The 12,501-nt window shown below is 40.1% G+C and overlaps 1 protein-coding gene and 1 non-coding gene across 2 annotated transcripts in view; both read left to right on the forward strand.

The window, feature by feature from the left end:
- The window catches only part of LOC145977963 (unconventional myosin-Ia-like), a 989,559-nt gene that overhangs the window by 729,072 nt on the left and 247,986 nt on the right, over positions 1 to 12,501 (forward strand). Inside the window, exons 6-7 of the mRNA XM_083110307.1 lie at positions 596 to 659; positions 8,976 to 8,989. Coding sequence (XP_082966433.1) covers positions 596 to 659; positions 8,976 to 8,989 — 78 coding nt within the window. The remainder of the gene's footprint in view (positions 1 to 595; positions 660 to 8,975; positions 8,990 to 12,501) is intronic.
- Positions 6,768 to 6,842, forward strand: TRNAT-GGU (transfer RNA threonine (anticodon GGU)). Its single transcript has one exon. It is a non-coding gene; the product is annotated as a tRNA-Thr (tRNA).

Raw genomic sequence — 12,501 nt, forward strand, 5'->3', positions numbered from 1 at the left:
TGGATGATAAGGAACGTGTTCAGAATACCGGAGATGAACGTGAAAGTAGGTTTGATGTTCAGAGAAACTAATTTGTGAATTTTAGAGGTGTAGTAAGTACTAATTTGTGAAAAGCATGTAACTCTGAAGCATTCTCTTCATATGGAAAATGTTATATATACTTACATGAAATGACGGAAAGTGTTTAAATACTAAACTAACCAACCTAACCTCTTCATTCAAGCATAAAGAAGCTGTATGGGAACACACAGTTCTGCACAAGAAATAATTAAATTAATCCGAAAGCTTGTTCAGGACGTGCCATTAGGCACTTGCTTGTAACATTATTACATAAATATATATGTTTTACATATATGTTTATTTTACATACAATATAAAAAAAATATGTGATCATTCTTTTCACATAACATACCACCCCTTAATTTCTTTCCGACTTCATACTCACTACTTAATCGATTGTGAAATACACACAATGATTTATACATGGAGTGCATTTAATGTTGATATTGCAAAAAATGTAAAAGTTAGTTTTTAATTTAGTTTAAGAAAAGAGCTTACCTTTGATTGTAAACTTTTTTTTAAATTTTTCTTACAGGGAAAGTACCTGGATATCGAGTTCGACTATAAAGGGGACCCGCTTGGTGGGACTATCACCAATTGTGAGTTCTTATAATTTTCTTTTCTAATTAAGTATTAGATATGATTTTGCTATCTCTGTAACATTTCTAAAGCAACGCAAGCTTTCCATTTATCCATACATGAATAATTTAGCTTATTTTATGTTGCTTTTCTTCCATGACACAAGTCTCGCAGAATTGGATCCAGACGCCAGAATTTCGTTAGTCTGTAAGAACGCAGCACAGGGTGTAAATGATGTTGGCATTTAAATGCCTTCAGAGAAGATCATTCCTTACACCTTACCTCATGAGCAAGTTGACTGAGTCCAATGATTAGAATCCTTGACAATTTCCTGATGTACTCGTAAGTACGTGGCTCTTCCGCGTAGTAGCTTGTAGATAAGTTTGTTGCACAGAGCAACCACACATTACCTCCCCGATGGCGTAGTGGTAACGTCGTCGCCTTGTAATAAAGGGGTTCCGGTTTGATACCCGGTGGAGGCACGTAGTGGTTCGGATCCAACTTTAAACTGTAGGCCCAGTCCCGATTAGCCTTTCTGCGCATATAGTGGACTTAAAACAATTGTTCAAACAAACAAGCAACCACACATTGTAGGCTTTCTTCTCAATGCAACGGTTAGTACCAATGCTCTATACGGTCACACGTTTGTATGACTTATTTTCGGTGTATCGTCAAGATAAAAGCCTACCCCTGTACATTGTAGCATGTGATTAAGGTAAGGGAGGCTTTGAGATAGAAGCATCTACAGAGTCACGATCTTTACCGTTATGGAAGTGATGTGATCAGCATCAAGCTCTGCCCGACCCTGTGGCCGAGCGGTTAGCACATCGCGCTGCGACGCCAAGGGTCCCGGGTTCGAATCCTGGTCGGCCTTGTTGTTTGTGAATGTCCATTCATCAATTTCATCCTTTCATCACTCATCCTCATCTTCGCAAATTAGCCAAGTGGCACAAAACGCGAAGTAAAATAAACTAAATCAATCAATCAATCAAGCATCAAGCTCTGGCCCCAGGTGCTCATTTCATTAGAGATTGGGTGAACCCCAGAGCTGCTTTATGCAAGGGCATGTTCCGAAAATCTTCCACGCGAGAGAATCGAATCCAGGTCACCCCGCACCTTACCAACTGAACCACCGCTGCTCTTCCCAACTAAGAGATTTATTAAAATTATCTGGCTGTAGCCTCATTTCAATCTGCGACACACTAAATGTATTCATGCCAAACGTTTTGGTCTGGATGTTACCTAAATTTTTTTATAAGAAAATGAAAATAAATTACATTGTTCCGTAGAATGTTCCCAATATTTCTGTATTACTTTTGTTCGTAAAAATCTAACTGTAATGTAAATGTAAGACAAAATGCACTAGGTGAACCTATCAGGCGCCATCTTTGAATTTGTGTTTTTCGAGACACTCGTTCCAGTGAGAGTGCACAATTGGTTGGTATTGATGGTAATTTTGTTAGTTATTGTAATGAATGAACAACTACACCTCTATAACCAAAAAGCACTAATGATTTTTTTTTTTAGTTTTAGTGAATGGTGATATGTGTAACACTCGTGCAATAATCTGTTATTATTCCTTATTAATGAAGATATTTTATATATTTTATAATTATTATAATTAATAAATAACTTCATGTGTATAATCAACAAAGGAAGCAGTGATTCAATAAGAAAATGGTTTCTTGAATTTTAATTTGAAAAAAAGTGTGGGCCTTTAAGTACCTTTGTCGTAAGGCACGGGTAAGCTAGGGTTGAGAATAAATTGTTTTAATTGTAATTGTGCTTTATATGTATGCAAGACAAATTTCTTTATATTTGTTAGACTTAGGGGGAACCACATTGGTGTGTTCGAAGCAGATGTCCGCCATATTGGTGGCAGCCATATTTAATTCAAAATTGTTAAATGCGAAGGGGATGATGTGATATATATATATATATATATATATATATGACACTGTTTTCTCACACCTGGAGAATGATACAATTGTTACAATCATGCAGTCATAACTTTTTCTTGATTAAAGAAAGGTTGAAGAAACCTTCACCACTGCATTTCTCGTGAAATTCTAGGCTGATTTGATTCTAGTCTGACTGCCACGCGGGAAACTCGGAGGGGGTGATCTGAGGTCGAAATATTCCCGACTTTGTCCCCACATAATGCTGCTCTAGGACCCACCCAGCCTCAAATCAAATGGTACCCGGGCCGGAGCGTGGTGCAGATCACATCACCTTCAAGATGGCCGACATCGAAAATATGTGGGGCCCTACTCCCACATACCCTAAATGTGCATTTATGGTACGGTGCTATATGCACAGGGAACTTTATCTTTACCTTTAGCTGTATTTATTGTATTCGTTTCTGTACCCCTGAGTAATTACGTTTATTTTTTACATACGCACATACGAATCCTCTACTATGTCAATGGCTGAGGGCCTCCTTAAGGCTCCCCCCCCCCCCGCACTGCAGCTTGCTTTTAGATTCGGCACTGCGTGTGAGTATGTGCTTGCACACACAAACACAAGAGTGTCCCGAGGGGTGGGGGGGGGGGTTAATGCTCCCTCAATATGCCATCGAAATAGCAGTACTAAAGTAGAACCTAAAAATGTACTTTCTTTGTCCACTACTTTTTCAAACTTAAAATTAAAACTGCAAAGATCTCCATTTCTTGCCTAAAGATGGAGTAAAACTGCTGTTAACCGCTGACTGCAGTGTATTCTAATAAAAACTTTCCGAAACTTTATGCTCCCTTAAATAATAAAGGCAAGTTTAAATAATGCAACTGCACTTTTCGCTTGTCGTGTGAATGATGCAATTTGTATTCCAGTTTTTTTCAGAGCTTCACTCCTGAAGTGAAAAGAGTTAGCTTCTCAGTACTGATGTATAGGAACCGAGGAAAAGAAAGACGATACCACGATAAAAATACCTTTTTCTTAAGTCAGACCCCACAGGCGTTCCAATTTCGGACTACCACATACATATAGAATAAGTTTACACGGACTGTTGTCTTCGTTTCTTTAACTTTATTTTCCTTTTCACTGCGTAATACAAAGTGATTCAAGTGCCTCTTAACACCCCCTATAAAATGTAAAGGAGTTATGCTGCTTACAATTGGCCTTGATTGAAACAGGTTAGGCCCAGGGAAACAATATCTGTGTGTGTCAACGCTATATTGTTGGCAGTTATACTGAATTCAACTCGTAAACTTTAAATGGGAAAAGTAAAAAGTTATGAACATATCTTCCAATTATAAAATCTGCCTAATATGTTGTTCATGTTATTTTATACATACTCGTAATCTTCTGTCTTATTCATGGTGAACGTTTCGCAACGTAGCAGGCCCGGAGAACCTACGCCTTCTCGGATGATCAGTACCAAAGATTTTCACAGCATATATCATTGCCTTCAAAGTCCAATGGAGTTAGATCCGTAGAACATGCAGGCCATTCAAATTCAAATGCATCAATTGACATAGCCAAATGTGTAATTTTGTCTGATCTTCTCAAATGATACATTTTTAGTGCATCACACGGAACACCAGCTGATAAAAGTGTCCTTTATGCATTTCGGGTTGTATTTTGACACCAAAATATGTATCATTTGCAGACGGTGATTTTCTTGCTGACCCAAGCGACATTCTAAATAGATGGAAGAACTACTTTAATGACCTTTTAAATGTCCATGTAGGAGATAAATCAGAAGTAAATGAAGTACACACAGCAGAACCTTTAGTTCCAGAACCTAACTTGACTGAAGTTAAAGATGCTATTAAAAGGCTAAAGAATAACAAAGCACCTGGCATTGATTTAATACCAGCTTAGTTAATTAAATATGGTGGAAATTCATTAATATGTCAAATTCATAAATTAATTTGTTTAATATGGAATAAAGAAGAAATCCCTCAACAGTGGAAAGAATCCATAATTGTTCCTGTGTTTAAAAAAGGTGATAAAATGAACTGCAATAATTACCGTGGAATTTCTCTACTCTCAACAACATACAAAATATTGTCTAACATTCTTTTAACAAGACTAACCCCATATGCTAATGAAATTATAGGTGATTATCAATGTGGATTTAAACGCAACAGATCAACTACAGATCAAATTTTTCACATCAGACAGACACTTGAAAAAAAGTGGGAATATAATCAAAATGTCCATCAGCTATTCATTGATTTCAAGAAAGCATATGATTCGGTCAAAAGAGATAAATTATATAATATATTAGTAGAGTTTGAAATACCTAAGAAGCTTGTTAGTATGATAAAAATATGCACCAGTGAAACAGAAAGTAAAATTCGTGTGGGTATTAATATGTCTGACAAATTTACAATTCATGATGGGTTAAAACAAGGAGATGCATTATCTCCATTGTTCTTTAATTTTGCCTTAGAATATGCTGTTAGGAAGGTAAAAGAAACTAAAGAAGGACTAAAATTAAATGGTGTGAGTCAGTTGTTATCATATGCAGATGATGTAGACTTACTGGGGGATGATGTGAATACAATTAAGAATAATGCTAAAATATTTTTCAAAACTGCTAAAGAGATAGGTTTGGAAGTTAACAAAGAGAAAACTAAATATATGCTTACAGGCCGAAACCAAGTGGTAGGTAATAATCAAAATCTAATTATTGATAACAACTCGTTTGAAACAGTTTCCAAATTCAAATACTTAGGAGTAATATTAACAAATGAAAATTATATTAAAGAGGAAATAAAAAGTAGGCTTAATTCAGGAAATGCATGTTACTTCTCTCCATAAACTTTTGTCTTCTCGTTTAATATCTAAGAAACTAAAAGTTAAAATATACAAAACAGTAATTTTGCCTGTAGTATTATATGGATGTGAAACTTGGTCCCTTACATTGAAAGAGGAACATAAATTGAGAATATTTGAAAATAAGATCCTTAGGAAAATATTTGGACCAAAAAGGGATGGGGAGACAGGTGAGTGGAGAAGGTTACATAATTTAGAACTACATAATCTGTATTCATGTCCAGATATTATTAGAATAATGAAATCAAGAAGACTTAGGTGGGCAGGCCATGTGGCACGAATGGGAGAGGAAAGAGGAGTTTACAGGATTCTTGTTGGGAAACCTGATGGTAAGAGACCTGTAGGAAGGCCAAGACGAAGATGGAGGGACAACGTTGAGATGGACCTAAGGGAAATCGGTAGGGATGGAAAAGAGTATATAGAACTTGCTCAAGATAGGGTAAGATGGAAGGCCTGTGTTGCTGCAGCCATGAACCTTCGGGTTTAAGAAGGCTAGGGAGTTAGTTAGTTAGTTGCAGTTTATGCACGCTAATAGCCTCGTCTAGTTCGCTGCACTTTTTAACACTAAGTGTAGTGCAGGTGTATCCCGATATCAGACTGCTGCAAGGAAATGACGTTCAACCAAGTTTTCGGATTGCGGTTTTCAAGTTCAAAAGAATGCCTATCTCCTGCTTTAAATGTTCATTTGATTAGTTAGGACGTACCACGTAACCATGCACCAGAGGCGCCAAATTCACACAATTATTGGGGGGGGGGGGCAAGATTGCCAAAACAATGTCTTATGTCTTGAGGAATTTTGGGGGGCGGCAGAGAGTGCTTTGCTCCCTAAGTCGGCGCCTATACCATACACCACACATTACACCGCTCAATAATGTAGTACAAACAGTGCAGACACCAAATACACTACGTGACACTAAATCAGCGAATAAGACTAGTCCGTGTTGCACTGTGAAAACCATCTAGACGTGTGAGTGCAAAGATAGTCAGAAAGTTCAGCGAAATAGACGGGACGAACGTGTTCTTGGAGTCAACAAACATGTGTCAATTGACACGTTTTGGGTTTAGTGTTGTTAAAAAAATGAAAAACTTTAACGCTGCATCTCTCGTTAAATTCTACCCTAATTTGAGATGCCTCAATACCCAATTTAAAATTTTTGATTGATTCTGTTATTGATTTGGTTTCTTTTACTTCGCTTTTCCGCCATTTCTGCGAAGATGAAGATGATGAGTTTTTTTTAGTTCACTTTATGCACAGATAGGCAAATCGGGACTGGGTCTACAGTTATAAAGTATATCCGAACCACTATGTAATGTGCCTCGAAACCGGGACACCTTGATCACAAAGGGCCTCCCCGATGGCGCAGTGGTAGCGTCATTGCCTGGTAATCAAGGGGTCCCGGGTTCGATACCCGGTTGAGGCACATAGTGGTTCGAATCCCACTTTAAACTGTAGGTCCAGTCCCAATTAGCCTTACTGTGCATAAAGTGGACTTAAAACACCAAATCAAACCAAACCTTGATCACAAGGCGACAAAGTTTCCACTACGCTATTGAGACGTCCAAGATGAGATTGAGTGATGATATGGTGAAATTGATTAAGCCGGGATTCGAACCCAGGACCTCTGATGTCGCAGCGCACTGTAGTGACCACTGAAGCTGGCTTAATAGGTTTTAAGTGGAATTCAATAGAGTATGCAACAATGTGGCGTGCGTTCGCGTGACACATATAAATAAGGTTCCCCGTGGGTCTAACCTCTTCTTATCTTTGCCATATGTACCCAGCGTAATTCCTATACGGGGTGTTAGAATACTTTTGACGCCTCCTGTACATTAGGGGTGTTAGGATAATTTTGATGCCTCCTGTACATTACGGGTGTTAGGATAATGTTGATGCCTCCTGTACATTACGGCTGTTAGGATACTTTTGACGCCTCCTGTACATTACGGGTGTTAGGATACTTTTGACGCCTCCTGTACATAAGGGGTGTTAGGATACTTTTGACGCCTCCTGTACATTAGGGGTGTTAGGATACTTTTTACGGCCTCTGTACATTAGGGGGAAAATGGGTGATGCTTTTTGAAGACCCTCAAATGTCACCCTCTCTTTCATGTAATCCACAGTGGGCTTCATTTTTGGAAACTGACGTGGATCTGGCGGCTGAAACCACAGCCAGGAAAATCCTTTTCTGGGTTGTAATTTTTCATCCATTTCATCGTTTTACCAATAATCTCCACTCCTGCGATTAGCCAAAAGTGCGAGAAAAGCCACGTACGATCTCTTTCCCCTCGTGAAATAAGACCATCATCATAAGCAATTGCATATTACATTATATTTAACAATCTGAATTGCGGGTGAATATAGGGCACCATTTTGCATCCTAACAAATAAGGAGTACTTTACAATGTATGTTTTTGTGAAACTTTTTTGAAACACTTTGCAGCACAGCAAAACCTTTCACATCTTGAACAAGCTGCTCAACAAATAAAAAAAAATGTCCTGAAAAGAATATTCTTGACTTCAAAGTTTCCAAAAAAGATGTAACGTTCATCTTTATTTTTTGATGTGACGAACTTTAAAAATACAATAATTTGTGACACTTTTATTTTTGTCAAATTTAATTATGCTCTGTAGTGTCTTTTGGCTTTATATTGGTTCTGATATAGGAAGTTCTTAGTAAAATTAAAATAACCTTTTGACACTCAAAATCAATCTCAGCTTTCGGCCTTCGTGGCGCAGTGGTTAGCACAGCGCGCTACGACGTCATTGGTCCTGGGTTTGAGTCTCGACCTGAGCATGGGTGTTCTTTGTGAGTGTACCTTCATCAATTTAATCACATCATCACTCATCATCATCTTCGCGATTACCCAAAAGAAACGGAGAAGGGAAGTAAAATAAACAATATCAATCAATGAATCAATAAATTCCAGCTGTAACATCAAGAGAGCCAAACAGTAAAAACAAATTAGGAATCCGGCGTTGTTTTCTCATGTTTACATTTACAATAATACAGGGTGTCCGAAAAGTAACTCTGCAGTGCAGTGAGAAAATAAAAATAAAAGAACAGATAACTCCAGCAACCCTCCATAAAGTGTTTAACAATATGAAGCGTCGTGAGCAGACATGTCTTCAGGTCGTAGGAGGACATTTCCAGCATCTCCTGTAGAGAAAACTGCACTGCCGTAAGTACAACTTCAAATTTCACTTCAACATTTCCTCTGCACAGTTACTTTTCGGACACCCTGTACTTCGTGACCCATACTTGAAACTAACAGGAATAAAAGCTTCTGAGTGAAATTAAGTTGAGTGCATTGTCATGAATTTACTATTACGACCAGTTAACTTGTAAAAACTGTATGTTTGATAGGATTCTACATGTCAACTAGTAATGTAAATAAATGCATATTATAGGTTAGTATTCATTTAGTTTATAGTTTACTCTTAGTCCAATAGATGTCTCTCGTTTACCATGTACAATCTAAACCACAAACTGTACACACTGCTTTACACTAACATGTTTTCGTGGCTAATGTTTTTATTCTTTTTTTATTGCAAGATCTCCTGGAAAAGGTAAGTAGAAAAATGTACATTTTTCTTTAGTCGATGGAGCATTGAAATGTCATTCTTATAGTAATAGATGTATCTATCATAGTTATAAATGTCCGTTTTAGGAGGAGAAAGGTGAAATTTATCAACTCTTAATTGTTCCTTCATAAATTTTATCATATCATCCTCATCTTCGCGGTTAGCTTTGATTGATTGATTGATTGAGTTGGTGTTTTAAGCCCACTTTGTGCACAGTAAGGCTAATCGGGACTGGACCTACAGTTTAAAGTGGGATCCGAACCAATATGTGTCTCCACCGGGTATCGAACCCGGAACCCCTTGATTACAAGGCGACGACGCTACCACTGCGCCATCGGGGAGACCCACTCGCGGTTAGCTAAAAGTGGAAGAAAAGCGAAGTAAAATAAACTAAGTCAATCAATGTATCAAACTTCTGTGAAGTAAGTTGAATTTGAAAATATTTTTCGATGACTAAAATTGAAGTACGTTCAACACTTATTCGAGTAGAGGGCGAAACATGAAGAAGAATTAACACAGCAGCGCCTTGAATATCAGTATTCAATCCGCTGTAGTGTTACTTCGTGTCCGCCATATTGACTTATTGGTTCAGTGGCGGCGAGGGGGCAGTTCACCCCAAATTTTCACCACTTTTGCCCCCGCACTATGCTAAACCTTATATTCTAAGGGATATATACTCTGTTTGCCACCCCCCTCCAGTTTTGCACTTTGCCCCCCTGGTTTTGGAACCCAATCGCCGCCACGGTAGAATGTGGTAGACACCTCTCTCTGTCGCTACAAGTACTTTATTTATTTTCTTTTTCCTCTCTCTCTCGCTAATTATGTAATAGTTTTACAGGACGCCAACAGATGGATCTGCCTTGATATCCCCCCTCAACGATCTAATATACAGGGTGGTGCAAATTGTATCTACCAATTTGAGTTGGTAACCCTGCCAGGATGTACGTGCGCATGTGTGGCATACCTACATTCGTGGAGAGTTGCGAGTCAGGCAATTAGTATACCATGAAGGGTTGGTCGTTGCAGACACGGATTGCAGCGGTGGAAGCCTTCATGCAAACAGGCACCGGGCACTGCGGCGGAACAATGAAGATCGCCAGGCACCTATTCCAGAGAAACACAGCATTCTGAGGTGGGTTAGATAGTTAAGAGCCACGGGTAATATTGTGAACCGTCAGTCGCCGTGAAATACGCGCTATTCCGCAGCATCCTCCATCGGATGCACTGGCAATCAATACCACGTGGTGCCACCCTTGACCTTGATGACAGCCTCCACTCTCGCAGGCATACTGGCAATCAGGTGGCGAAAGGTATCTTGGGGAATGGAGGCCCATTCCTCGCGGAGTGCCGAGATGAGAAGATCAGTGGATATTGGTCGGCATGGTCTGGCACGAAGTCGGCGTTCCAAAACATGCCAGAGATGTTCAATGGGATTCAAATCGGGGCTTTGCGCAGGCCAGGCCAACGTGGTACGTTGTTCTCTTGAAACCACTGTCCCACACGGCCCACAGTGTGGACGGGCGCATCGTCATGTTGAAACACGCAATCATCATCCACAAACTGTTCTTCGATGGTAGGCAGCATGAACGTTTGTAAAATGTCAACGTAATGATGTGCCGAGATAGTACCATGCACAGCAACGAGGGGACCAAGCCCCTTCCAGGAAAAACATGCCCAAACTGTCAACCCACCTCCACCGAATTTCACTGTTGGCACAACACAGGATGCTAAATGTTGTTCATGAGGCATTCGCCCCACTCACACACAATCATCGGATCGCCACATGGTATAACACGATTCGTCACTCCACATCACGGTTTTACACTGTTCTAACGACAAGTTGCGCTTCTCCTTGCACCATGCGAGGCGGCGCGTCGCATTTCATTGGGTGATGTGGGGCTTATGGGCAGCCGCTCGTCCATGGTAACCGAGTCGTCGTACCTCACGTCGCACAGTCATGCTGCTAGGATTACATCCTGCCCTGGTTTGGAATTCCTGTGTGATGGTGGCGATCGCTGATTGCCGGTTCTCTCGTACTACCCTGTTCAACACTCGGCGGTCTCTGTCTGTCAACATGAGCGCTCGGCCAGAACGTTTTGAGGTTGTACATGTCCCATTATGTTTCCACTTTACTATCACATCGGCGACAGTGGATTTCGGGATGCTTAGGAGGGTGGATATCTCGCGCACTGACTTGATACTCCTGTGGCACCCAATCACTTCACCACGTTCGAAGTCTGTAAGTTCCTTCAATGAACCCATTCTGCTGTCTTGTGCACTATGCTGCCTGTAGTGGTCTCTTGCTTGCCTCACCTCACTGTAGATGGCACCACAGAGTGGCCTACTATGCACAACACACATTTTGACTGGTGTCCGGATATTTTTGATCACATAGAGTATTTATTTATATGCAATTACATTGCTTTGACAAATTATGCTAAGGAAGAACATGTTTACCGTGTTTTACATTTAACACCAGAAGGAAACAATTGATTAGTCTCTTTGTTTACAAAGAAATTACAATTTTAGGCAACAAACTCTCGTCCGGCACAGCTCAGCTGAGCACAGGCTAGCATTGGAAAATTGATTTGAAGGAAATTAAACAGGAAGTAACTCATGAGCGCTTGGTTCAGATTTGTTCACCTCGATTCGCCGGAATGCCTACTCGAGAATTAAAACCGGTCGCGGACATTTGTCTCGATTCTTGTATACTGTGCACATTCTTGTGTTGTGTGAGAAAATTAACATGAAAAGTGAAGAGGAAAATGTTTATACAAGTGGCCATTCTCCCTCATGCCTCCGATCTAAGTTCACCATTCATTCTCACCTTTACAGTGTCTGTGATTCCGCTTGTGACGTTTACGACCCTCCGCCTGTGCACAAACTACAACCATGAGTTCTTCATTGCAACCTCTGGCTGGCTCCGTGTCGTGGTTTAGACTTACTGGTTTTACCATACTCGTTGGGTTGGAGAAACCTTGCGAGTACTCGTCACTAATAGTGGCAAAACTCGTCTTGTCTGTTCGATACTGCGTGTCAAGAAGCACGGAAACATCTTTTCAGCTGGCGACTGTGGGTATGGGAAATTAGAATATTGCTTCCAGTGGAAATACTCCGTGAGCATACTCTACGTAGTGTATTGAGCAACGGTTGGGGGTATCTTGGCAGGTGGAAACTTGCTCGCAACTGGAGTATACTCAACTTGCCTACTCGCTGCAGTGGGTCAACCATCAAGTACTGTCTATCTGTCAGGTGGGTATGGGCGGGTAGTCCTGTGACTATAAATCAAAGCATAGGACTAAATGGCCCTGTTGTTTACATACTGCGTGTGCACAATATATATGTTTATTTCCTGATAAATGACGTAGCGATTAAAGCTATCCCTAGTCGGCCGAGCGAATTGGCTGTGGATTCACAATTTTACCACGGAAGGTCTCGGTTCGAACACAGACTTGGCCATGTGTGTTGTTTTGTGAGTTTCCTCTTATAAATTTCAT

Source organism: Lepisma saccharinum, chromosome 24, assembly GCF_977018435.1.
Source record: "Lepisma saccharinum chromosome 24, izLepSacc3.1, whole genome shotgun sequence".
NCBI classification, from domain to species: domain Eukaryota; kingdom Metazoa; phylum Arthropoda; class Insecta; order Zygentoma; family Lepismatidae; genus Lepisma; species Lepisma saccharinum.